At 37.9% G+C, this 27,065-nt stretch overlaps 2 protein-coding genes and 1 long non-coding RNA gene across 6 annotated transcripts; 2 read left to right on the forward strand and 1 right to left on the reverse strand.

The window, feature by feature from the left end:
* The first annotated feature begins 2,696 nt into the window (after window positions 1-2,696).
* slc12a1 (solute carrier family 12 member 1) lies at window positions 2,697-21,025 on the forward strand. Of its 3 annotated transcripts, XM_020605714.1 has the most exons (26): window positions 2,697-5,719; window positions 8,306-8,440; window positions 8,695-8,770; window positions 9,825-9,920; window positions 10,301-10,440; window positions 10,547-10,660; window positions 10,761-10,872; window positions 11,017-11,144; window positions 11,333-11,417; window positions 11,678-11,835; window positions 11,921-12,028; window positions 12,175-12,298; window positions 12,499-12,600; window positions 12,869-13,024; window positions 13,113-13,212; window positions 13,383-13,494; window positions 13,816-13,956; window positions 15,514-15,620; window positions 15,735-15,817; window positions 16,423-16,548; window positions 17,210-17,338; window positions 19,059-19,170; window positions 19,361-19,447; window positions 19,603-19,738; window positions 19,862-19,929; window positions 20,020-21,025. In XM_020605714.1, exons 1-26 carry the CDS (start codon window positions 5,456-5,458, stop codon window positions 20,153-20,155), a joined length of 3,135 nt encoding a protein of 1,044 aa, XP_020461370.1. In that variant the 5' UTR covers window positions 2,697-5,455; the 3' UTR covers window positions 20,156-21,025. The 3 variants fall into 3 exon arrangements, with proteins under 3 accessions (XP_020461370.1, XP_020461368.1, XP_020461369.1); XM_020605712.1 differs by lacking the exon at window positions 2,697-5,719 and having other exon boundaries at window positions 7,754-8,440; XM_020605713.1 differs by lacking the exons at window positions 2,697-5,719; window positions 12,499-12,600 and having other exon boundaries at window positions 7,754-8,440.
* Window positions 8,374-23,180, reverse strand: LOC109963310 (uncharacterized). The gene is made up of 3 exons (XR_002275388.1): window positions 22,815-23,180; window positions 19,066-19,156; window positions 8,374-8,957 (listed from the first exon to the last, which is right to left on the reverse strand). It is a non-coding gene; the product is annotated as an uncharacterized LOC109963310 (long non-coding RNA).
* dut (deoxyuridine triphosphatase) lies at window positions 22,332-26,405 on the forward strand. Of its 2 annotated transcripts, XM_020605715.1 has the most exons (7): window positions 22,332-22,515; window positions 23,440-23,581; window positions 23,853-23,944; window positions 24,317-24,361; window positions 24,444-24,518; window positions 25,663-25,733; window positions 26,275-26,405. In XM_020605715.1, exons 1-7 carry the CDS (start codon window positions 22,410-22,412, stop codon window positions 26,329-26,331), a joined length of 588 nt encoding a protein of 195 aa, XP_020461371.1. In that variant the 5' UTR covers window positions 22,332-22,409; the 3' UTR covers window positions 26,332-26,405. The 2 variants fall into 2 exon arrangements, with proteins under 2 accessions (XP_020461371.1, XP_020461372.1); XM_020605716.1 differs by lacking the exon at window positions 22,332-22,515 and having other exon boundaries at window positions 23,315-23,581.
* The last annotated feature ends 660 nt before the right edge of the window (window positions 26,406-27,065 follow it).

Below are 27,065 nucleotides of genomic sequence, written 5' to 3' on the forward strand. Positions count from 1 at the left end.
TGTATGTATACTGTATGGTTAGATACAGGGTATTATGTCAAACTAGTGCTTTGTGGACTAATCAAATCCTATCTGTTGGTGATCCAAATGGATGCTGCTGCTGCACTGTGTACAGATTGGTCCTTTTTGTGGTGTCTTGTTTTTTGAGTCACACAGTGAAAGACAACTGAACAAACTGTGATTTACATTATGGTGTTTCTGTTTCTAAATGATGCAAAAACAACTCTCAGAGTTTGTACTGCTGCTGTCCTTGAGTGATGGACTGAGTGAAAGAAAACTGTTTACTTCTGACAATTTGTCTCCAAAGATATATGCTAATGTTGATCTATGGACTGTCCAATTCTCCGTCTGTCAAGTGTTCTGTCTAAAGAATGGCTGTGATCAAGCCAAAGAACATTTAAGGGAAATTAGGGTTAGGAAGTAGGGCAGATTCTGTCCTTCAGTGCTGCTAGTTTTCAAATGAGAAAGAGAAACTACCTGTCTGCAGAGAAAAAGGACACGTGGAAAATAGTGGCGGGATGTCTGCCAGCACTGTATGTGAACAACTTTTCCCTCCTATTCTCAGTCATCCTCACCCATTCTTACCTGCTCTCTTTCTTCCAGACAAAGGAAGACAGGACTTAACAGACATTCTGTATTACAGCAGGCTATTTTTTACAGTTTCTCCTTAGTGCTGTGAATCTGCCTTACTGTGACCTTCAATGGGTTTATGTGCCTTCATCTAGAAACATTAGAGCACCTGTTTGTGCATGTGTGTGTGCACGGGCACATGTGTGTGGCATATTATGAGGACAGAGTTGCTTGCTCAGCTGGTGGTTAGAGGTTTGTCATTGAGATAGGTTTGATTCAGTGATGTGGAATAAATATAATTTCTTCACTTTATAATATTGTTGGTCAAATCTTTACTTTTCAGGTCTCTTACTGTAATCTGTGAGGCAGGTCATTTAAAAATCTCTGTTGGTGAGATCAGTCTTCCAAATTAGCAGAGGCTCAAATATCTACTTGATGAAAATTGTAGGCCTTTTTGTCTCTGGCCGCAGTTGGCCAACACTGCTGCTGAGAGACTGAGCATTAGAGTAGAAGAAAAAGTACATCATCATCAAAATATAGAATTTTTAGATTACTGTATAGATGCGCAAGTGCAGGCATGATCTAGAGAGAGATAGCAGCTAATACAGCATCAGAAAGTGATATGTGCAGGTATCCACTGACAGTCATGGTGACACGGCAGGTTTGGATCAGCGGAGCGTACCGTACTTGCCTTTCCTCCTGGGGATAGTTCACATTCAGACGCTAGGCCACCACGGCCAGGCCACCTCCCTCAGTGGTCATTATCTGCAAGGAATGCAGCCATTATTACATTGTTATCACTGTTATGTATCTGAAATCTATTTTTAGTCAAAGTATACACTGCCCTTTGTCTCCTCAACCCACAAGGCCACTGGTCTTAAAAGAAAAACTAACATAGCTAGAGTTGCACAACAATCAAATTCTAAGAAATGCATCTGCTTTGCATTGCATTTTCATATCTCAGTGTGCAGTCAGATCATTTTGTGCCCTGTAGTTTATTTAAAATGCCATAGCTCACTTTCCCTTCTTTGACCAGAACAAATGCAGAAACAGGAGACTTATGAAGAGCATTTCCAAACAGGACTTATTGTTGCAGTTGCACTATACATATTTCAAGTGATGTCCTTATTGTGCATGTGACAATAAATAGATCAGAAATAAAGTATTACAAATTTTCATCTTTGCCGACACACAGTTAATTAGAACAGTAGTGTAATTATACTTTGGTTGCTGGATTTACACATTGATAGGACCTGAGTGCAGACTCCATTCTATATGGAATAAGGCAAATGAGTCAGCCAAACAGTGAACCTTAGCTTTTACTGGTTATCAATCATTAGTTTTATTACCTCTGGTTTTAGGACCCACAGGTCATGTGCTTGCTTTTCTGGAATAAGGCCATGCACTACAGTAACTGCTGTTTTACTGAAGCTCTAAAAGTGCTGTAATTAATGGTATATTTAGCACAGTAATTTCCAAAACATAGCATAGAGTGCGGAAAATTGATCAGTGGGTTTTATTTTTTTATTTGAAATGCTCTATTTTATACTGTTATGCTTTTATTTTTCATTCAACTACACAAATATAATTTATCGCTCAATGTACTAGAGAAACCAAATGCTGCTGCTGCACATATTGACCAAGGTGACAGGAACTTAACATCCCTTCCTAAAAGCCTGCACTGGTTGCCTGGTGTTCAGAGGCTGAAGCAAACTTGAAATATTATTCCCAAATCCTCATATCAAATCCTAAAGCTTAGAGCTGTGTTAGACTTTAGTCTTGAACTTAACCACATAGAAGCCTGTGAATGAACAGATCAACAATTACCTACCATGAAATTTATTAATATTTTATAGCAGTTATTAATTATTATAAAGCTATTATGTTTAATAATTTACCGCTAATTGACTCGAAACATTATTCTACTGTGAACCAAAAGTGTCAGTTCTTGGATATCCTTTTCTTATTATTTGCAGGTTGTTTTTTTTTTAATTAAATATTACACTTTTCAGTTGACATTTGGATTTCAATATTTAACTTATAAAAGCAAAGTCTGATCCACATTAGCTTTACATTAATTTTTTTTTAGTACGTATAAAAGATGATTACATACAGTAAGTCTTTAAATCATTTTAGTTTTAATATTCATGATTTTTGAGACATGTACCTCAGATAAATATTTTAAGAAAACAATTTATACAGCACATTTAAACTGGATTTTAAAAACTACTTCTGAATAGCTGAATGTGTCCAGCCATATGTTTTTCTTCTACACAGTATAGATCAAATTTGATTGGAGCTATTTCATTTTATTTCTGGTTGACAAATACAATTAGTAGGCCTATGATGTCTTAATAATTGTTGAGACAAGCTTCAGATGTTACCCAGCCATTTAGTTTTCACAGCCTTTTGAGAAGTAAATTCAGAATTGCTGTCTGGGGTTATAAATGTAAAAACTTTTTCACATTGCAGTGAGTGGAGCAAGGCGAAATAAACACTGCAGTAGACTTTTTTAGCCCTTTGGATGTGAATGAAAGTGCAGAATTCCTTGTTTTCAGTACAAATTGGAACATGTGCATCTGCTTCCACAGACTCACCATATAGACTCAACTGATCTCTGAGGAGCACTGCATACTATTAAGTTACTCCTGCAGAGCACACAAAAGTCTAACAGCCTGACAATAAAAAGAAATCACTTTAATCCCAATTTCAGACAATGGGCAAGTCAGCAGAGCCTGAGGATCTTTAACATACAGAACTGCAGTGGGAAATGAGAAGATGCCTTGCACTGTTCTAAACTCAAAATTAACTCTAAATGTGAATTTATATAAACAGATGTGGATGTTTCAGAATTTTTCAACTAAAATGAATTTACATGTTTAGCCACTGGGGAAATCTGGCATTAAGCAGAGTCGATTGTGTAGATTTTGTGAGAAAGAGGACAAGAAATCATTTCATTTGTTCTGGTATTGTAGAGAAGTAGAACTGTTTTGGATGGAAGCTGAAAAGCAGGTTTCTTCCCACAGCACAAGCTTCTATAGTTGTCATTTCAGTATTATGTTAGGATTTAAGAGAAAATAAGGAAGGATAAATTCTGTACAATATTGTCATTATGATGGAAAAATACTTTATAATTAAAAGTATACAGCGACAACAACTAAATATAAAACATTTTGAAAAGTACTTCAAGCTCCAGTTTTTTCTAGAAAGGCTACAACTGAAAAAATAATTTAATATTTAAATTGTGAAGGTGGGTGGAATCTTGAGTTGATATTTACATAGAGGTGTGCCCATATCTAATTGTTAATATAAATAAATGAAATATATTTGTGCACATCTAATACATGCATTTAGAGGTGACTATGTGTTGCTGTAAATATACTGTACCTTTAGGAGATATCTGTGGTATTACTGTACCTTTTGGCCCGAGAAAAAGTGACCCTCTGGTTTTCTCCCTCAACAAACAATAAGATAATTGTCTTCTTTTTGTTTCTTTTGGATACTGTATTTGTTTTTTCCTTTTATTTATTATTTATTTTTTTTTATGTTTTTCTCTTCTGTGTGGTTAGCTTGTTTGTATGTTTCTATTCCTTATTGCATAGTACAATTTTGTCAGAAAAAAAAAACTTTAAATCAGACACAAAGCTGAGGAATAATATCACCGTTACCAGTTCAAATGACCTGTTGAAGAGGAAAGGTATAATAAAGTAGTCATTCCAGTCCACGTGGAAAATTTTCTTTCTTCAGCATGACACAGTGTGATTGTAACGTCTTTAAACCACAAGCAGTATGATAAGCATTATGCATTTGCTCACCTCCTTTCAATCTGCACATTGAAACACATGCTGTACGGTTTTTCCCAGCCTGCAATAAAGCCAAGGTCAGATTTTGAGTCATTAGACTGCCTTTCACTGTGTGCATAAATCACTGTGGTTCATAAGGAAGTATACCTGTTAATAGGTCTTTAATGGCCCTTTAGAAGTCATGCGGCTATTAAGAAGTGCCTCCAGCATGTTCCTGTAATTCATAGTCTCATATTAACTCTCATTTTCCTCATGAATATGGCCATTTCTTCTGTGCTAATCAACCCGTCAACTTTCCCTCAACACTTTGTGGCAAAGAGAATCATTATAAAACATTTCAGTTATTCACTGTAACTCTAATGGCTCTTGTTACTGCATTGGCTTTGCTGATTATATCCTATCCTATTTTTTAAGCATCTGTTATGAATTAATATCTTTCTATCATCCCAGATTAGTTTAATCTTTTTCACTGCAGTGATGTATATTATACAGGGTCTGTTAGCTGCAATTTTCCTGATTGGTTATATGAACCTTTTTCTAATGGAAACTTCCATGTTGATATTTCTTGGCAATTCATTTGAAGAACAGCATAGATATGTGTAAATGCTACCCACAGGACAACATGTGCTGTAGCTCTGTACTTCAGACAATAATATTAGTAATCAGTTCTCCAACTCACCTTTATCACTTCTTTGGCTTTTATGACTTATGAGTTAATCGTTAAGCAATGCCTCTCTGTCCCCTAGGATGGAGCAAGGACATATGTGAAACCCCTTGTTCAGTTTTCTGAGGGTTGATCCTGAGAGTTATCCAATAGCTGGCCGTCAGTATATAGCCCAGGGATGCAGGGTATAAAGGTAGGCCACCTGAGAGAAACGGCACTTACAGAAAAGAAGCTACGAGCAGCTGACGTGACCTTAGTAAATTTAATCCAGACCTAGTTTATACATCAATAAACGAGGGTAACAGCACCAGTTGATGCAGTGCTCTGCTCTTTTAAAACACTGCTGAATAAGTGAAGACTTAGGACCTACATTACTGTTTGATCTTTGGCTGTTTAAATCTGAGAATCTCTATTTCTGATGGAGAGGTTCAAGTCTATTGGAGGGGAGCATGTTAACCCAGCTTATAATTCCACTCTGGACGAACCTCCGGTATATGAGGAGAGCAACTTCTCTAATGGAGAACACCGGACAGTTCGGCCCTCGGTGGTCAGTGCCTTTGGTCATGACACGTTGGACCGAATGCCCAATATTGACTTCTATCGCAATGAAGGCAGTGTGAGCGGGCACCGAGCTGTGCGACCGTCCCTGCAGGAGCTCCACGATGTGTTTCAGAAGGTAAGAGTGTGAAGTTGGTCTGTACAAATGATACAGATCCTCATCACTCATGTCCTCTATTTGCCTTTGTCTTTTCCTTGTATTGCACAGTTTGCAACCATGTTCCTCTTCTATTACACATTATTGTCCTTCAGTTCACCTTCTGCAGAATTGTAGCTTAAAGCATTTTGGTTTTGTCCCTGAGTCCCAAATTGAAGCCAATGACTCTGAAACTGCGGTTTTTGTTCTGCTACTCCTGAGCTACCCAGGTTAAAGCCTCAAAACAGAGTGAGATGAGATATTTTACAATTGTTGAATCATTCAGACACCACCACATCCACAGTCATAATTCAGTCATTATCTTCTTCCCTAAAGACTTGTGAAACACAAAATTTATTTCTGGAACTCATCAGCATTCAACATACTTGACCCATTTAAGATGTTTTAGTGTTTTATTCTTAGGCTGTTATACGACCTTGTGTTGAGAGATGGGGTTACAGCTTCGTCTGGGTTTTATATATTGAACTGCATTTCTGAACTAACAAAAAAATTTAAAGGATGTTTTAGCCCTTTTCCCACTTAAAAACAAAAGAAATAATGTGCCACATTTATAACCAATTGCAAAATGTAGTATGAATGTGCAAGGCCATCTATCACCCAGCCATCAGTGTGCTGACAAAAATGTTTTAAAATATTTCACCAGGACTCAGTGATTCATGCAAGAATCCCCAGATTCATCTGGAAGGACTAGGTACAGCTGACTCATAGTTTTGTTGTCAAAAAATAAGATTTTACTTGATTTAAACAACAGGAAATGACTACTGTAGAAATATTATATCAGCAGTTTAAATGACAAAAGGTTTCATGTTTTAATTAGTCTAAGATTTGAATGACTCAGTAAAATAATTTCCTGTAATTACAGAGCATCCAGAAAGTATTCATAGTGGAACAATACTCCGTAATGACAATGTGAAAAAAGTTTGTTTGAAATCTTTGCAAGTTTATTAAAAATAAAACATGTAAAACTCACATGTACATAAGTATTCACAGCCTTTGCCATGACACTCAAAGCTTAGCTCTGGTGCTTCCTGTTTCCACTGATCATCCTTTTAGATGTTTCTACAACTTGACTGGAGTCCACCTGTTGGAAATTCAGTTGATTGACCATGATTTGGAAAGGCATACACCTGTCTGTATAAGGTTCCACAGGTAACAGTGCATGTCAGAGCACAAACCAAGTCATGACGTCCAAAGAATTGTCAGTAGATCCCTGAGACAGGATTGTATCAAAGCACAGATCTGGGGAAGGGTACAGAAAATTTTCTGCAGCATTGAAGGTCCCAGTGAGCACAATGGCCTCCATCATCTGTAAATGGAAGATGTTTGGAACCACCAGGACTCTTCCTAGAGTGGGCCACCCGGTCAAACCGAGTGATTGAGAGAGAAGGGCCTTAGTCAAGGAGCTGACCAAGAACCTGATGGTCACTGAAAGAGCTCCACCATTTCTCTGTGGAGAGGAGAACAACCATCTCTGCAGCACTCCACCAATCAGGCCTGTATGGTAGAGTGGCCAGACGGAAACCACTCCTCAGTAACAAACACATGGCAGTCCACCTGGAGTTTGCCAAAAGGCACCTGAAGGACTGTCAGACCATGAGAAACAAAACTCTCTGGTCTGATAAAACAAAAATTGAACATCTCTAGAGAGATCTGAAAATGGCTCTGCACCGACGCTCCCCATCCAACCTGATGGAGCATGAGAGGAACTGCAAAGAAGAATGGGAGAAACTGCCCAAAAATAGGTGTGCCAAGCTTGAGGCTGTAATTGGTGCTAAAGGTGCTTCAACAAAGTATTGAGCAAAGGCTGTGAATACTTATGTACATGTGATTTTTTTTGTTTTTTATGTATTTTTACATTTTTGTTTTTTTATAAATTTGCAAAGATTTCAAACTAACCTTTTTCACATTGTCATTATGGAGTATTGTTTGTAGAATTTTGAGGACAACGATGAATTTTATTCATTTTGGAATAAGGCTGTAACCTAACAAAATGTGGAAAAAGGTAAGAGCTGTGAATACTTTCTGGATGCACTGTACAAAGTCCATACCACCGCAACTGAAAGGCCAAGAATGTTTTGCCAAAATCTCTTTTCTTTCAGTAAACGGAAATGGAACACATCTGACAGGTCATACTAAATGAGATGTTAGACAAGAGAATCATTTAACAGTTAGTATTCATCTTCATAGAAAGTTTGAATGAGGTTTGTCATTTTGTATCCTCTGCATTTTTCTCTTCACTTTTCAAGGACAGATGCACAGGGAAATAATATCTGTGCAAATACTTCATCATTCTTTATCCAAATCAAACCACCATGTTTTTTAAATTTTCCCCTGTGTATTCCTGAGAAGCCAATCACACATCCCTAAAGACAGTCTGTGTCATAGATGGCAGTTTCCTAATACTGACCCTCCTTTTCTTACAATTCAAAAATTATATATTGACATAAAAATGCTAAAAGCACACAAGCTTTATGAATATATTCAAGTTCCCTCTAATAAGACAAATTTAAACATTTCCTTTCCTTTATATTTGCCTCTATGTCTTCCCAACAGAATGGAGCGATCTCTGACACCATGCAGGACGACAAGCTGGGGAGCGATGGGATCCCTTCTGATGATATTGAGTCTGTCCTTCCTACTGACAGTGGGGAAGGAACTGTAAAGTTTGGCTGGATAAGGGGTGTCCTGGTGAGTTACGCTGGGTCATGATACGCTCCCTCTGCTTTATAGAAGCAAGATCGCTCTATATAGTTGGATCTGGCATGAAGAGGCTTCATTTTAAGTAGTTTAGTTTTTTAAAAGCTTTAGTTGTTTGGGTCATCATTGAAATAAAAACTATGGTTATAACTTCTCTAAGTTCAAGTACACATTTCTCACTTGACACCATATTAAATCATAACCCACACTGAAGATTTACAGTAAACTGTTCTTCTTCTCCACAGGTGAGATGCATGCTGAACATCTGGGGTGTCATGTTGTTCATCCGTCTGTCCTGGGTTTTTGGTCAGGCAGGCTGGGGTGAGGGACACAACGATGCATGTCAGAGGGGATACATTTTGGCTGACTGTTACACCATTCTGTTAATGTTTTTTCCAACTGCCATTTTTCACCTATGGCCACTTTCTTCTGTTTGTTTACATTTGCTAAGGTTTTGGGGGGAGTTCTTCTTTTTACAGCTCAGATTCGGTTGGGAACTTATGCAGGCCTTTGAGAGAGAAGAGAGAGTAAGGATAAATTATATGAATGGCAATGGTGGAAAGTAACCAAGTTCATTTGCTCAAGTACTGTACTTAAGTATATTTTGAGGCATCTGTACTTTACTATTTTCATTTTCTGCTACTTCATGCTTTGGCTTCACAACATTTCAGAATCAAATATTGTACCTTTTACTCCACTACATATATTTGATATCTTTAGTTACCAGTTACCCTTCTTACTCAGGTTAATTATACACTATAGTCATATGACTTCATTGATTCCTGGTGAAAAATTCATAAGATACCCAGAAACATGTTAAGTCATTCACAGTAGAAGCATATAAGCAAGTTAAAAATTACTCCAATGTTAACAGCTGCAACATTAAATGTGATGTGGACAATAATACATCAATAGTTATAGACCAATAATATAATATACATTCACATGTAGTGTGCCATTCTGCATAATAAGTACTTTTACCTTTGGTACTTGAAGTATATTTTGATGCTAATATGTCTGTACTTTGACTTAAGTAACATTTTTCTGCAGGACCTTTACTTGTAATAAAGTATTTTTACACTGTGGTATTGCTACTTTTATTGAAGTAAAGAATCTGAGTACTTCTTCCACCACTGGTGAATGGCTTCATGAATGAGTTCTTTGCTATTGATTAGCATCAGATTTTGTTTAACTAGTGTAGTGGTGTAACTAAAAGGTTTTGAGATGCGGAGAAATCTGCAGGCAGTAGGCGGAATTGGTACAGAAGAAGATGTTTCTGTCTCATAGCGTCCAATTTGACTAACACTGTGTATAAAGCGGACTGTGTGGAGACCACCAAATAACAATGTTAAGCTGTTAAATGTGTGCGTTTCAGGTCTGGGAATTGTGATCATTGCTCTGAGCTGTGTGGTCACCACCGTTACTGGCCTTTCCATGTCTGCCATTTGCACTAATGGTGTGGTGAGAGGAGGTCAGTCAGTGCACTGTCAACCCACACACGACAACTTCAGATTCAGAAAAACAAAACAGATGAATTCATCTACTGATTAACCTGTCATTACTCATATAATAGAGCACTGTCACTGGCACTAACAGTTAAAACATTATTAATAAATGTATGTAGCTTGAGATAACACACACTCATTCTGACATAAAATCTTTTACGGAGAGAATGGAATGCCCAGGAGGCCAGTGAGTGTAGATAAAGACAAAAGGCTCAAAACTGGCCCTGGAGGTAGGCCCCTGAAACCATCGCTGTTTTACAGCTTACCTAACTTGTCCTGACATTAAATCAAAGAATTAGTGATGTGTTGATTAATCATCCACTACTCTGTGTGTGTGTCCTTGCAGGAGGAGCCTACTACTTGATATCTCGCAGTCTGGGGCCAGAGTTTGGCGGGTCGATCGGCCTTATTTTTGCCTTTGCCAATGCAGTGGCTGTAGCCATGTATGTGGTGGGATTTGCTGAGACCGTGGTCGACTTGCTCAAGGTGTGAAACGTTGAAATGATCAGGTGACTGTAAGAGGAAATGAGCAAATGTTTCATTCCAGTATTTGATTATACACTTATCTGTCCCTTACATCTGCTACACTCAGGAGAACGAGGCCACCATTATTGATGGTGATATAAATGACATCAGAATCATTGGATGTATTACAGTGGTGCTGCTGTTGGCCATATCAGTTGCTGGAATGGAATGGGAGGCCAAGGTTAGATAAAAGGATTACACCAGCTGTTCACCAGTCTTGGGGGTTGATGTGATAACATGCAACCATAATTTTAATCAGTTTAAGTCTTTTGTACTGACAGGCACAGATTGTTCTACTCGTTATCTTGCTGGTGGCCATAGGGAACATGTTGGTAGGAACAGTCATTCCTGCAACCAAAGATAAAAAATCCAAAGGCTTCTTCAATTATCAATGTAAGATATCATCTCTAAAGCAGTACATATTTTTATTACAAATAATCAGCATTTAACTTAAAAAACGGAACATTTGATTTGTTCACAATGCACTATTCACCAGAATTGCTCTGTTCCTTTCCTCTCTCACTTTCTTTTTTACAGCAAACATTTTCTTAGAGAATTTTACTCCAGCTTTTAGAGGTGATGAGACCTTTTTCTCAGTATTTGCCATTTTTTTCCCTGCCGCAACCGGGATCCTGGCTGGAGCCAACATCTCGGGCGATTTGCGGGTAATCTTTTTCATACAGAGGTCATTGCATAAAAATAAATCACTTCATTATTATTATTTTTTGTACTGTGAATCATGGTACAGTATCCAAAACCATTTATTTATTTATTCATAAACATTTCTGATTATGTCTTTTTGGAAACATTTTTCAACATAGCCACTCTTAAAAAAGGCTGTCTTATTTTATAGGATCCCCAAGGAGGCCTACCTAAAGGAACCTTGCTTGCCATTCTGATCACTGGTATCACGTACCTGGTTGTGGCCCTTTGTGTATGTAAGTACAACAATCCATGAAATGCTGCTCCAATGAGATATACAATTAAAAACGTGCAGATTCCAGAACTATAAAATCTAAAGAAAGGTATAGGTCTTATGAAGTGCTTTAAAAGATGGTACTGATTCTGCAGACTAGTGGCTAGCATTGTCTTGATCATAAAAACAGACACTGGAATATTTAGTATTTAAGATCACTGGTGTCACTGGTTAGACTTTATAAAAATTCCTAAGTGTCTGTTCTTCTTTCTAACTGCTCAGCTGCCACTGTTGTCCGTGATGCAACAGGAAACATAACAGACCTCATTACTCCTGGAATACCATGTAATGGTTCAGCTATAGCTGCTTGTGAGCTCGGCTACAATTTCTCTTCCTGCGAACTGCAAAGTTGCAAATTTGGCTTGATGAACAACTTCCAGGTACACAGCCTCAAAAAGCTAATCTACACACAAGAGGGGGTGTCATTTCACCTCTAATGCTCTCCTCTCATCAACTGTGGTTAAGGTGATGACCATGGTGTCAGGCTTTGGCCCCCTCATCACTGCTGGAACATTCTCAGCTACCCTTTCTTCAGCCCTGGCTTCCCTTGTCAGTGCTCCCAAAGTCTTCCAGGTCAGTAACTTCCATCTTTCTAAATGCACTGCAGTGCAGTGTTTTAGAGGAACTCTCCATGGAGATGCAACTAATTTACTGAACTTAACTCCAAAAACAACAACAACAAAAAAGTCTTTTCTAACTAAACCTCGGTCTCTCCTCAGGCTCTGTGCAAAGACAACATCTACAAGGCCCTGTATTTCTTTGCCAAGGGGCATGGCAAGAATAATGAGCCAATCCGTGGCTATGTCCTGACATTTGTTATTTCTGTGGCCTTCATTCTCATCGGTCAGTTCCAGTTTATATCATGGGCTGGTCATATCATCCTGACATCTTTATAGCAACTAACACCTTATACTTTATCAGAAAATGAATTTGAGGTTGTCAGTAAATGAACTGAAATGTCAAGTTAGCGGGAAAGGACTATTATGCGCTGTGAAAGAATCTGAGTTGAATTCTCATTAGAGGTTTTTGTCACCATACTGTAGGTACTCTCAACACAATCGCTCCTATCATCTCAAACTTCTTCCTGGCATCTTATGCACTCATTAATTTCTCCTGCTTCCATGCATCCTACGCTAAGTCTCCAGGTGGGTACAGATAAAGTAGCTTATAAATAAAATATGTTTCCAGTAGGCTGAATTCTGCTTGTTTCCATTCACTAATACCTCAAGTTTTTTTTATGTACAAGTGCATAGTAACCAGTAGATATGAATAATATATAAGTGGTTTAAATAGGACACTGTCACAAAAAGCCATTACTTAGGACAAACTGATTTGCATTAGATTATTAGATTTTGATTTGTTAACAGTCTGCAGCTATTTAAACCAGACTGTCTTTGCTCATGCTTTTCCCAGGCTGGAGACCAGGATATAAATACTACAACATGTGGCTATCACTGCTGGGCGCATTGCTTTGCTGTGTTGTTATGTTTGTCATCAACTGGTGGGCCGCTGTCCTCACATATGGCATTGAAATCCTACTCTATATTTATGTCACAGTTAAAAAGCCAGGTGAGCTCTGTGTGCATGTTCACATTAAGTCCATTCATGATGCCTGCATGGTAGAGATAACATGTTAAATCTCTTATTGTCTCTCTAGATGTGAACTGGGGTTCATCCACACAGGCGGTGACATTTGTGAGTGCAGTCAGCAATGCTCTGTCTCTGTCTGGTGTAGAGGACCATGTCAAAAACTTCAGGTAAAGTCTGCACTGCAGCACTGCGAGTGCAATTATAAAATAATACAACTCATTCAAAATTGGCCTTTACAATATGACATATAAGAACTAAAACAAAAAAAAATCAAAGTACATTTTCAGAGTCCTACAACACCAAGTGACATTTTAACACATTCCTGTTTTGTTGTCAGGCCTCAGGTCTTAGCGCTGACAGGTTCAGTACGGACCAGACCGGCTCTCCTAGACCTGGCTCACTCCTTTACTAAGAACTATGGACTCTGTCTCACCTGTGAAGTGTTTGTGGTAAGGTTATACAGTAATGTCAATATTTGAAAATGTAAACCATGAACATTACCAAGGCAGTGTGTATTGTTTTCCCCAATATTTATTTAAATATCAATCTTCTTTTTAAAATAAAGATTTGCACACTGGATGAATATCAACTGTACAGATTTCGCATGTAATGAAGATCCAAGTGAATATCAAGCAGGGATCCAACTGTATGGATGCCTGACATATAAAGTTTAGGGTCAGTTGTGTTTTGTGAATATGAAAACGGTGTATGCGGGAACTCTGTCTCCCTCAAACATAGTCACATACAGCTCTACATTGTGATCTCTCCAGGGCCCGAGATCAGAGGTTTTCCAAGAAATGAATGCTAACATAGAGAAGAACCAGCTGTGGCTTGGGAAGACCAAACGCAAGGCATTTTATGCTGGTGTGGCCTGTGACACTTTCAGAGAAGGGACTGAAAGACTACTGCAGGTCAGTTTGATCATGGTCATGATATATATCTGTGTTACAACACTGGTCTAGACCTGTGATTAGAGTTAAGCCAAGACGTTAGTGCAGGAGGAAGACGAGGAGGAAGACAATGAGGAGCTGGGAAAACAGTTTTATGACTTAGGCTATCACACATGAGATAAGGCCTCAGTTCATTGTCAGGATTGCTTACTTCAAACAGAACAGTAGAATAAAAGCTATAATTGATTAACACTGTATTGGATAAACAACCGCAGATAAAGTGAGATCTTCCGAGTGATCTGGTCATAACTTCTGGCAGCAAAATAGTTTCATAGTCTTCTTGTCTAGGTCAAGGCCTGGGCCAGTTTATTTATAGAGCACGTACACAAGGAAATTCAAAGTGCTTTACAAAATAAAACAGAACCAAACAATCACAAATATCACATAAGGAAGACTATAATATAAAATGCAACAAATTAAAATAAAGTAGTGTTTTGATCTTAGCTGTAAATGCGGCCAGATTAGGGACTTGTTTTAGCTCCATGGGGAGTTTTCTTTCACCTGTACACAGCATAATGGCTGAACGCAGCTTCTCCAGTTTAATTCTCACCCAAAGTTCAGTCCGTTGATAATTTTCAGCAGGTCTAAGGGCTCTGCTTGGTTAGTATATTAGTATATTTTAAGGAGGTCAGATATATATTTTGGTGCCAGACCATTAAGAAATGTATAAACCAACGTAAGTGCTTTAAAATCTATTCAGTAGGAGACTGTCAGCCAGTGCAGTGTTTTCAGGACACAGGGGATGTGTTCAGTTCTTTTAGTTCTAGTTAAAATTCTAGGAGCATTATTCTGGAGAAGCTGTAGTTGTTTGATAGTCTTGTGAGGGAGACTGGTTAAAAGACAGCTGCAATAGTCCAGTCTACTGGTGATGAAAGCATGAGTGTGTATTGAAGTCTCCAGTCATCACAATATGATGCTAATCCACCTAGATTGTGGACAGTATTTTAGCAAAGTTATCCAAGAAGATTGTAATTGACCTTGGTGATCTATAAACTGTTAGAAGTAATACTCTGGGCTTAGCTTTTAGCTCAAACCAGAGACGTTTGACTATATCAAACTTCCTATTGTTCAAGTGTTCACATTTCTAAACATCTTTTAAAATGGCAACAACTCCCCCACCTGCTCTGCCACATCCAGAAATGTTCATAAAATTAAATCCTGGTGACGGTGATTTAATAAGAACAAGCCCATTACTACTGTCATCCCACCAAGTCCTTGTCAGAAAGATAAAGTAACAGTCATTTGTGGTAATAAAATCATTGTTTAAAAAAGATGTAACTGAGAGACCTCATGTTTAGTAGACCGAAGTGCAAGGGGAACATGCTGGTCACTAGCTATATGAAATTCCAGCTTTTCCATGGATGCTCAAAGGTTCAAAAGAGCCAGTCTATCATATATGATGAGGACTCATGGCGCCATCTTGATCTAGGACATGTTGAAACCTTCTGAAGATTTTATCTTCTCTAGCTAATGAAGGGTCTTATCTTTTTGTTATGAGTGTCACAATTTTCCTTACAGGCTTCTGGTCTTGGCCGTATGAAGCCCAACACATTAATGATAGGCTTCAAGAGGAACTGGAGAACTGCGGGCGTAGAGGCAGTGCAGAGTTATGTGGGAGTATTGCAGTAAGTCACAAATAAGCACATACAATAACACAACAACAACACACCCAGTAATTAAACACGCAGAAGATCTGTGGTTTGAACTGATGTCCTTAATCTTTTTTTCCTTTTAAACAGTGATGCATTTGACTTTGAGTATGGGACAGTGATGCTGAGGATGAACCAGGGACTTGATGTGTCACACCTTATTGAGGCAGAAGGTCAGTGTGAAAACATGTTTGGAGTGTTCGTCTACAGAAACTACTGCCTAAAAAAACTGATGGCAATTAAGTGGCTTCAAAACAACAGCATGATATATAAAGGGGGAAATGTTAACACAACATTGCAGAAAAATATAATAGAAGGTTGTATAAGCAAAACAGAAGAAGAAAACATACATTTAAGAGAGAGATTAGTAGAGTAAAAAGCCACAATAACACTGAAAGAAAAACAGAAAAAAATAGTTCCTTGTTTTAAGAAAGGTTCTAAGATATATAATACAGAGAGAGCGGAAGTCGACCTGAGATAACTTCAAATCAATTTCAGCTTTTTTAAACTACCAAAAGAATTGCAAACATACAACTGCACTGCTGTTGTAGTCTTTGAACATTTAGTATCACAACCACAAAATAATACTGATAAGCCCGGGCACTTTGTTCTGTAGATATCAGTCTACATTCGAAAATTATCAGATAGGATGCGAAAATAACTCCCAGTTTACAGCTGTGTCTCTGTAGAACCTTTTACAGTAATCATATCTAATGTAACACATAAGCAGCATGACTACATAAATTTTATAAACCAGAAATCTGACTCTGTCTTTCAGAGGAGATGCTAAAGGCAGTGAGGGAGCAACAGGCACTGGAGGATGAGATGATGCCAAATGGAGACAAAGCAAAGGGCCTGTTCAGGAAGTCCAGGAAACCCTCTCAGCAAGTGATCACGACCAGAGGTATCTATCTAAGGGTTATTTCTCTCTGTTAAACTCTTGCCTGACATTTCAGAAAAATTTGATCTTAAGATACAGTATTTTAAGCAAAGGTTGCATTAACACATCAGAATGGCCTTTAGATATGTGGTTATCATACTGTATTTCCCGAGTCAAAGAATAAAATAAAATACATTTAATAAATGAAACCAGTGACACACATCTTTTTTTTAGAAAGTTCTCCACACTCCCATGCAGATATAATTGATTCAAACACTCTCACTAAAGATGCCTCCAAGTGTGTAATTCAATAATATGGTTTCTAATACGATCCCTTTTATTCCAATTTGAAGAGCATCTCTTAAGAGCAGCCCTTTAACCCAGACAGCAGAGGGTACTTGCAACTGCTCACTTGATCCATCTGTCTCAGCATCACACACAAGCATGTGCACATACACCACTGAGCTGCAACTTGGCAAGATGGTGATGACCGTTACTATCAGGATCCTAGTCACTGGAACATTAGGCCTGAGAAATGGTTGTTCCTGCTCACGTATTGTAAGCTTTTAATCTCGGTTTGCCCTACCTCCCACTTAACTCTCCATGCTCAGTCAGTAAATTACATTCTGTCCTACAGTTACTTTCCCTCATGCTGTTGTCGTTTCTCATATCTTTTTCCCCTCAGTGTCAGTGTGCAGCCCTCCACCTCCGCAGGTTGCCAAGATGAATGAGAGACTGTTGGAAGCCAGCATGCAGTTCAAGAAAAAGCAGCCTAAAGGCACCATTGATGTGTGGTGGCTGTTTGACGACGGAGGTAGGTGCTGGTTCTCTTAGATACAGGACATATCACCTCCTTGATGATAGAAATCCATACAACCTGCACACTGAAGAAACGTGAGTACAATAAACAGAACCTGAATAAATAACATCAAAAGAGAAGAAAAGATGACAAACTAGAAGTCATCAATGTAAGCTCAGAACAAACATTAAACTCTTTGATGCCATGTACAAATCTAACTCTCATGTTACTACTAAAGGGATGGCAAACTGAAAAAATTAACCCAAAATGCAAACATGCAGGTGAAGTTCAGTGGTTTATTCTCTACACAAAGGGGGAAACAGAGGATTACATTCATTCCAGAAAGTCAAACTGAGCTGGGAGAATCAAAGGCTGAGAGAGTGTACAAAACAGGGGTCAACTGCAAACAACCAGCCCAATCAGAGCAATAAATCTAGGGTAGTAAACAGAGGCAAAGTCCAGAAACAAGCAAAGTTGGAACACAAGGGGGAACGCAAGAATATATTATAAGATAGCAGAGATCTGAAGAAACTAGGAGACTAAAAATGCAGAGAGTGAGACAACTGAGGCTACAAAAAGCACAAAGCTACATGTAAATGCAACAGAAAATCCCTCACTTTTCCCTGTGTCTTAGTTCCACCCCTGTTAGATGTTGTAAGATGTGAGGAAAAAATGTTAGGAGAGAAGAATCAGGGAAAGACACGTCATATGGTAAATTTCAGTTCCCTCAACTGATCATTCCTCGCTCCTCACTCAACCCTGGAAGTTGTTCCAGTCTGTCATCTTGAATGACATCCCAAAGCTCTCACTCCTGCTCTGCAGAGCGAGGATCAAGGAGTGAAGAGACTGCCTGGGGGATACAAGTGATCACTCTTCAGGGAAGTAGTTTATGGCACTCCTCTTTATCAAAAATTAGCTAATGATTGATTCAGATGAAGCACTCGAGGACAGGACATATCTTGTCCTTAAAAACATGTTTCCTCCATTCCTCTCATCTTGCAGTTTTTCCTTGGATCCTTTCCTCAGATTTCAGGTGGGTGACTAAAATGCAAAATATATATGCAAGTGAGGCAAACATAGATGCCAATTAAGGGATTTGAGATTTACTCATAGACATGGACACGTACTTTCCTCCAATCCTTCATCTGATAAAGGGCCATGTTGGTCCATAAAAGACTTCCTCTAAGGATGGTCTCTTGTATCCCTCATGCCTCATCCTAGCAGCATCCTCACTCTTCAGAGCAGGAATAAGAGATTTGTGATGTCCCTTGAGATGGCAAAATGGAATAACTTCCAAGTCGAGCAAGGATCCAGGAGTGGGGAACAATCATATAAGGGAACTGAGATTTACCCTTTGTCCAAAGAAGAGTCCAGAGGTAAAAGGGCCAAAAAAACATGGAGCAGAGGCAGGAACAGGACTAAAGCTGTGACAAATAACATTCCTCTAAATTACTGTTTAATAATATGACTTCTGAACTAAAGCCTATTGATATGTTAATAGATAATACTAATAGTCAGAAATGCCAGATCTGGATCATGACCAAAAGCTAATCACTGTGTCCTGGCCCAAGCTTGATCATGGAGATGCTGTACTAAGTTTTTGAGCTCTCCTGATAAAAGAAGCAAAAACATAAGCATCTTGGCAAATGAGAAATACAAAGATGTATAATTTACATAATAACACCAACTGGATTCATTGGTATTACAATAAAAAAATCCAATTCCACTCTCTCAGGTCTTACCCTGCTACTCCCCTACATCCTCACCACCAGGAAGAAGTGGAAAGATTGTAAACTAAGGATCTTCATCGCAGGGCAGCCAGAACACAGTGACCTGGATAAAGAAGAGTGAGTACAAAGAACAAAAAATGAATGATTGAATATCAATTCAGTCTTAATGGGTAGAAGGTAGACTGTGCATATTCAATGTCAAATATTAAAATTCATGAGCCAGTATTTTATAGGACATATTATTTAGCGTTAAACAAAAATAATTGCCAACACAAAGTTATTCAGTGTGGAATAATCTGTCTTGCAGGATGAAGTCTCTATTGCAAAAATTCAGAATTAACTGCAGTGACATCCATGTCATTGATGACATCCATGTCAGACCCAGCTCTGAGAGGTAGCTACTTTTATTTCTGTTATAAAAATGACTGCAAACCGGATGGTGCAACAGTAATAGTAAAATGTAATCCCCTCATAATATCACTATATTATATGATAACAAAAATGAACATTTTCCACTGCCAGCTCATATCCTTATCTGCTTTCCTCCAGCTTAAGGAAGTTAGGGGACATGATTGAGCCTTTCTGTCTGCACGAGGGTTCTAAAGACGCTGCTCAGGCTGAAGCCATGCAGAGAGATCAGCCCTGGAAAATCACAGACAAAGAGCTGAACTCCTTTGAGGAGAAGGTAAATCCACTGACACCATACAGCATAGGCATAATTATGTGTTAGCTCAGTTTGTAGTTGGCCATTAATCAGCAAAATTTGATTGACATTCATTATTAAAAAATAACTGCTGCCATTTTACAGACTAACCTCCAGGTACGACTGAATGAGGTGATTAAGGAAAACTCCAGATCAGCCAACCTGATCTTTGTGTAAGTATAACCAGCTGGTGGCTGAATAAGAATGAAATTCCTAAATTAATTCAGTGTCTAAAATACTATCTGTACCCTCGTGCCCTGCAGGAGCATGCCCATTGCTCGTAAGGAAGCTATCTCTGATTTCCTCTATATGGCCTGGCTGGATATTCTAACAAAGGACCTTCCAACTACCCTGCTCATTAGAGGCAACCATAAAAGTGTGCTTACTTTCTACTCCTGAGCACCATAAACAACAAAGTACTAGGAATAATGAGGAACCATGTTCATAAACCATATGAAGACCTCATGCTGTGATTGTCTGTCAGACCAATACCAAAGTATAACACAGTCCAGCATTTGTAGTTACTGTAGGTCCGAATGAAGGTATTCATACTCAGTTTCTCATATGAACATAGAGTAGCTGAGCAACTGTTCCACTTGCAAATTTATAAATGCTAAGCAATAAATAGAAGACAAAAACAAAAATTGTTCACTTGGTGTACTTGAGAGTAATGTAATAAAAAATCATTTTCAGTCACAGTTAAAATCTTGTTAATAATTTCCTATTAGCTTGTTTTATTGCTCCATCTGGTATGCACTATTTCACAAGGACTGGTGACAAGTTGTGGTTTGGTAAGGAATTATTTGTACTGTGTGAAGTTGCAGCCATGCTGACTTTTTTTTTAGCATGATACACTGAGAAGCTACCAAAGTATACTGTTCTGCTGCTGGTGGTGGTCTAAATAAACAAAAATGCATTTCCTGAATGTCTGAATATGAATTTTAGGAGCTTACGCTCTTCACAACCATGGGCAGGTACAGATATGCAAATATATTGCAGGACTAAACTCAGAATCTTGGGTTAGAACGAAGCCAAATCAAATCTTCGTAACACAGTTTGATCAGTTTGGTAAACACAGGCAGAGACAGATTGGCTGCTTCCAGTGGTTACACTGAGTGACAATATTACCTGCCGCTACCTTTATATTCACTAATAAATATTGTTGAGGAGAAACCTTTAAAAAAAACTAATAGCATTATATTAGTGACATATCAGTTCTTAAACATTGGAAATAATCTCTTGATTAATTTTTAAAGTTACATTCTTTGATATTCACAGAGTGCAAAATACAATGCTATCATAAAGCTGTTTACCTGTTCCACATTATATTGTTTAAATATTTTAATGTTACACAGTACACTTTGTGTTTAAGGAAAAATTATTGAAACAAAAGATTGTAAACCCAGTTCTTCTGTATATTTAGCATATTTTCCATTTTTCTATTTAAATATATAATTGTGATTATTGAAATAAAGAATTGATTAAATCTGTTTTTATTTTTGGCTCTGTCATTTATTAGATGAAATAACATCAGATATAGTTTCCCCAGAGAAACGCATCAGTGGAGGTGGAATCTTTTTGTCATTTGTTTTTGAAATGCTTGAACACTGCTTCACTATTTTAACTTTTTGAAGCTACAACCTACTTTCAATTGTAGATTCTTTCTTGTTATTAGACTGTTGTTACATTTTGGCATAACCAGTGCTTTATATACAAAACAAATATAAAGTCTATGCACCTCATCGGAAACAAATACACATTTATTGAACAGATTTAGGGTCTCTAAAAGGTGTTTATGGTGGTGATATATGCACAGTGAATATGAGCACTGTCAACTCACCCTGACTGGAAATACTGATTTATTTCAAATGGAGGCAGCACCTGGACTTGAAATCTAAGATTTAGGATCTGATTATGAGCTCAAGTGATAACAGTTTGTGATGAAAGTCATTAACAATTAGTTTGCTGCACAATGGATTTTGCAGGCTATTAGTCTATAGCCTATTATGATTAGATAATATAATTGCATTACGATCAGTTAGTTACTATATTGACTTATGTTATTGAATAATAGTTGTTGAGCATTTAAGGTAAAATTTATGAGGACACTGTATGATCTCAGCCAAAATGTAGGCTACTTCTAGGTTTTAGCTAAACCTACATATCGTCCTGTAGACTACACGGTTAATTACAAGTAAAATGCATACAAAGTTTAAAGTAGATTGGTATTGCCATCAAAATCCACTTTAAAAGTCTAACAATCCCCTATATATAGGCCCAACCTGTCAAATAAATGTAGCGTTACTGAAGTAACGTTACAGTGTTTGCCTCTGAAATCCTATAGCATGAGTGTAAGTGAGGAAATAGGCTAGCGTTAAAGTTGTGAAACTAGACTAGATACTAGGACAACTTTTCACCTTCGTCTGTGTCGCCATTTAACCATATAAATAAAATGTGCTATAAATCGTTAGGATGTGCAACAGAAACAACATTTTTCTTCTACCCAAAATGCTTTTGTTTAATGCAGAGGTCTACTAAAGCGCGAGAGCCATAAGAAGAGGAGGAGGAGGAGGAAGTGAAGTGTGACTGAGAGCAATCAGCTGACAGGATGTGCTTATAGTTAGGGGTTAGCATAATAGCGACGTTAGCAAATATGATACGATGCTTATTAGGGAAAAGTCGATTGCATTCGTTATATTATGCTGCTCCACGTTTCTTGGAAAGGGAATTTCATGTTCAGACGTCCAGTCAAAACAAAGGCAAGCATGAAAACTGAATGGCTAAAATTACCATCAGTAACATATTAGGTGCTTCTTAATATTAGATTGCTAGCCTATCTAGCATTTTCTAACTGAGCTCTTTGGTTGTTGCATTATCGTGTACTGAACACATAAACAGTGCCACTGCTACACCTGTTTATTCCGGCGCAATGCGTTTGTAAAGTTGTAGTTAATGATCCTGTTAATATTTTGTTATGTTTTTGTAAACATTTAGTTGTTAAATTTTCCAGTAATTCTCGCGATGATGAAATGGTTGCCATAGTTACACAGCATATTACCTTTTTTTCCTCTATTTATTAAATCGTTTTTCTCCCCAAGCACTCCCAAAACAGTTCTGCAGTCTCTTGTATATGTTATTGGATGTCTGTTGAGTTTGTGCTATATATTAGTGTCTCTTCTTTTTATTATGATGTTTATTGATTTATTGTTTGCAAGCTAACTTAAGGTGCATTATCGCCACCTGCTGGGTTGGAGTGTGGAACGGCATGAACAACTAAATCCTATTCTAAAATACCCATATCTGCCAAATAACTAAAAACAATTTTATATGCTGTCTTACAGTTACTGCCTAAAAGACTCTCTAGTGATATATTAGTAACCTTTTTTTCTATTGATGCTACCATATGAGCTTTAAAGTGTCTCTTTAAGAGCCCTGGCGGAAATGCACGTGGGCTTGCAAACAGCCAATCACAATCTAAAGAGAAAAGGCACTGGTTGCCGCATTAATTCAAAATTACTACAGTCTCTTGGCGGTCAAGTTAGTAGGGCAGTAGAGGGTTTTAACCTTAATGCTGTATTAGTTTTTAATCTCCTTGTCAGGAATTAATAGGTTTTTAGTACGTTTAGGTTTTTTAGTGCACTATCGGTTTTTAACTGAAAATTCTGCTAAAATGCCCGTCCTAGAATTTGCAGATGGTTCTCCAGTTTCTCCATCAAAGAAGGCAAGGACTGAGGAAAAGCCTCTCCTTAAATTTGCTAAACTATCAGAACATGCCAGGACACCTACCAAAGGCTCATCTAAAGCTGCAGGATATGATCTCTACAGGTTGGTTTTTATTTTAAATTCAAATTAAGCATGGGTTCACTAATATATTAATGTGAGCAGCTGATGTAAGACCTTTTAATGCATTTTCTTAAGTTGTAATATAGTTTTTGTAAAAATCAAATTCTACATTTCCCTTTTACATTTTTGTAACGTTAAACGTGTAGCTTGTACTGTTGGCTGAATCTACCTGCTTAAGTTTGCTTTGTACGAAAGTGTGTGTAACATGAATAATGTTAGTAAAATAGCTAACCTTAGTTCTCCACTAAAACAGTGCATATGATTACTCCATTGGTCCTATGGATAAGGCCATAGTGAAGACAGACATTCAGATAGCAGTTCCGCATGGCTGCTATGGGAGAGTGGGTAAGTGTTTGACATGCTAATAGACATTTTTCACAGCAGACATTTTGAGTTGTCACAGTGGAAAAAAGCACAGGTGTAGCTAATAACATTAACAATGGCTGAATTCCATTAAGTGTACCACTAAACAGCCACTCAGCAAGGATGTGCAACACCATGAGTCTGGAAATGTGTTATCAGTTACACATGTGCATTTCCTACTATGGCATGTCAAAATGTCTGCTGTGAAAAAGTTCTCTGCAACCCTGCATGTTTATCTGTCTGGTTACTGTAGTTTTCTGACAGTTGGTATGTTTCTCAGTGCATGTGGATTCAAGATGGCATTTTCTGTTGGTGGATAATATTTTACCACTTGTCATTTTTTTTTCCTCTTAGCACCGAGATCTGGACTGGCAGCAAAACATTTCATTGATGTTGGAGGTGAGTCTTTACCTGCTTAGACTGAGAATCCTTATGAGCAGGTAAGGTTTCGGTCATAATTTCTGTTTCTGTATGTTCTCAGCTGGAGTTGTCGATGAAGACTATAGGGGCAATGTGGGAGTTGTGCTGTTCAACTTCAGCAAGGACACATTTGAAGGTTAGTAATCATCATTAAATACATAAGATGAAGCACTGATATAAAGCCATAATGATCGTGCTTCTTTTGGAGCGTTTCTGGAGGAGCATTATGAAGTTGCCTGAAGTGAAAATATTCATCCTAGTTTAGTGGTATTCACTTTACCATCGGTGTCATTAAATTTAAGCATAACATCCCATGTGGTGGTGGGGGTTATCGCATTCACATGGCAAATATCATTAAAAAGTCCAAAAAGGTGCAATTAGCAGAATTCACAAGTTCATTGCATCCAATACACACAAGAAAAAGTAATGGTACTGTTTGCAGTTTCCTGGATTTCTGCATAAACTTGTAATGAAATGTGATATGATCTTCACCCAAGTCACAAATATCAACTAGAGAAATGCATTTCCTGTCGTAAATGCTTATGGATGCTGATCAGCTGAAATATCGTCCTGAAAATGCCTGAAATCAATTGCTGAAACGGCTGAAGGATGAGAAGAAGTGGCTGAAGTTCTTTGTTGAAATAGTTGAGAAAATGAACAGCATGTTTCTAAACTGATAAGTCATGATCATTCATGTCTTTATCGAACATGCCCATTACACATACAAAGTGAGTGATGGAAACAATAATGGCAATAGTGTTTTAATAACTGGTTGAACCACCTTTGGCAGCAATAACCTCAAGCAAGTGCTTCCACTAGCTGTGTGTCCTGCACAGTGCTAAGGAGGAAGTTTGGACCATTCTTCCTACAGAACTGCTTCAGCTCAGCCATATTCCTAGGACATCTGGTGTGAACGGCTCTCTGTTCAATAAAGATATGAAAGATCATAACTGTGTGTGTTTTATCAGCTTAGAAATATTGTTTGATATTTGTGACCTGGGTGAAGACCAGATCACATTTCATCACCAATTTCTGCAGAAAACCAGGAGATTGCAAATGGTGCCATTACTTTTTTTCCTGTGACTGCTGATAGTGTAAATTGTCCTCTCCATTTTGCAGAACACTGAAAGTAGTCTGAAAATAAGAATTTCACATTCACTCATCACATCACATTTCACTTCTAGACTAATGAATGCGAGTAATATCATTTTTCCACTAACATTCATTTTGCACAGATTCACAATAATTTTCTTGTCCTTCTCTTGCACTTTGTTTTCCAGTAAAAAAGGGTGACAGAGTAGCTCAGCTGGTGTGTGAGAGGATTTGCTACCCAGATCTGGTGGAGCAAGAGGTAAAAAGCAAAAACATAATACATGCACTCAGTGGGCAGTTTATTAGATACACCTAGCTGAAACTCATGTAGTCTAGTACAACAGTCCTGCAATAAATCCTTTTACAATGCTTGTATATAGTCTTTACTGCATATAATTCATACTCAAAGTAGAACTGAAGTCGATTTTAAAAAAGTTTTTCCAGTCATATATTTTGTCATTGAAGATTTCTTAAAAATAGTGTGAAAATATCATCTCGACTTGTGAGCCAAGTATATCTTCACACCCCTAGCTGAACTGGACTGCATTATACAGACATGTTTGTCTCTTGGTTTAATCTCATTTAAATGGGGTGGGTTGTTATTTGCATTATTTATAGCTGTGTACGTAATAAACTGCCAAATCTATGCTTTCCCTGTCTAAAATAGTGTACTTGTGCACACAGTGTCAAATGTTCAATAGATCTTTTTACTGCAGTATGTTTTTTTTTTTCCATGTATGTATCAAACTATTTTTAATAATCAGATGAATATTTAATCAGAAGGTGTGATTGTCTTACAGACACTAGATGACACAACGCGTGGTTCTGGAGGCTTTGGATCAACTGGACGCAACTAAAGGCTCCAAATATACTTGAAGCAATGTACATGTTCACACTGGTTTTATATGGTAATAAAGTTCATTTTTTTGTACTTTGTAGAGTCTGTCTTTGCTGGGAATGCCACCTAACAAGCTCTTAGTAACAGTTTTGAGTCCCACTGAACATTTGTTTGACCCTCCAGAAACTATAAAAATATAACTTTCTAAGTGTCCACATGGGGGCAGTGCAGGACAACAACTGTGTCTTAGCCTAGTGAATAAACCCAAGCTTGGCTTCAGTGGAGAAGTTGGTATAGTGGGATCTACACTAGCTAAAACACTCAAATTATCATGTTGCATGTGACTAAAAAAGAATATCTAACACAACCTGGGTGTTGGACTTAGCTAAAATAGGATAGATCAAGCTGGATAAAGGCGAGAGCACAGCAGTGAATACACATATACCAAAAATGTTTTATTGTGAATTTACAGCTAAACCCTCACTGATGTGAACACAGAACAGACTGGTCCGTGGCAATGCAGCACTGATTGTACTTGTGAGAGGATGTGGCCACGAAGACCTCAGTGCATAATCATTAAGGCCCAGGTTTGGCATCATCAATGTGTGTTGTGTGTGAATGTATACACAGCTTACAAAGGAAGTAGTTGGTCATTTATAAGCACCATTACAAAGCCCTCCATTTCAAGGGCTTTGTCTACTTTACAAATTCTTCATAGATAAAACTTGCCATTGATTATTACAGTATAAACAC

This window comes from Monopterus albus, unplaced genomic scaffold (assembly GCF_001952655.1).
Source record: "Monopterus albus unplaced genomic scaffold, M_albus_1.0 scaffold72.1, whole genome shotgun sequence".
In the NCBI taxonomy this organism is placed as follows: Eukaryota; Metazoa; Chordata; class Actinopteri; order Synbranchiformes; family Synbranchidae; genus Monopterus; species Monopterus albus.

Excerpts from the sequence above, each read along its gene's own strand:
- dut (XM_020605715.1), top strand. The coding sequence starts at position 22,410 with ATGATACGATGCTTATTAGGGAAAAGTCGATTGCATTCGTTATATTAT. Across the intron at positions 23,582-23,852 it reads GCAGGATATGATCTCTACAG|TGCATATGATTACTCCATTG; the intron begins GTTGGTTTTTAT and ends CCACTAAAACAG. Across the intron at positions 24,519-25,662 it reads CAGCAAGGACACATTTGAAG|TAAAAAAGGGTGACAGAGTA; the intron begins GTTAGTAATCAT and ends TTTGTTTTCCAG.
- slc12a1 (XM_020605714.1), top strand. The coding sequence starts at position 5,456 with ATGGAGAGGTTCAAGTCTATTGGAGGGGAGCATGTTAACCCAGCTTAT. Across the intron at positions 11,836-11,920 it reads GCTTGATGAACAACTTCCAG|GTGATGACCATGGTGTCAGG; the intron begins GTACACAGCCTC and ends ACTGTGGTTAAG. Across the intron at positions 13,025-13,112 it reads TGTCACAGTTAAAAAGCCAG|ATGTGAACTGGGGTTCATCC; the intron begins GTGAGCTCTGTG and ends TTGTCTCTCTAG.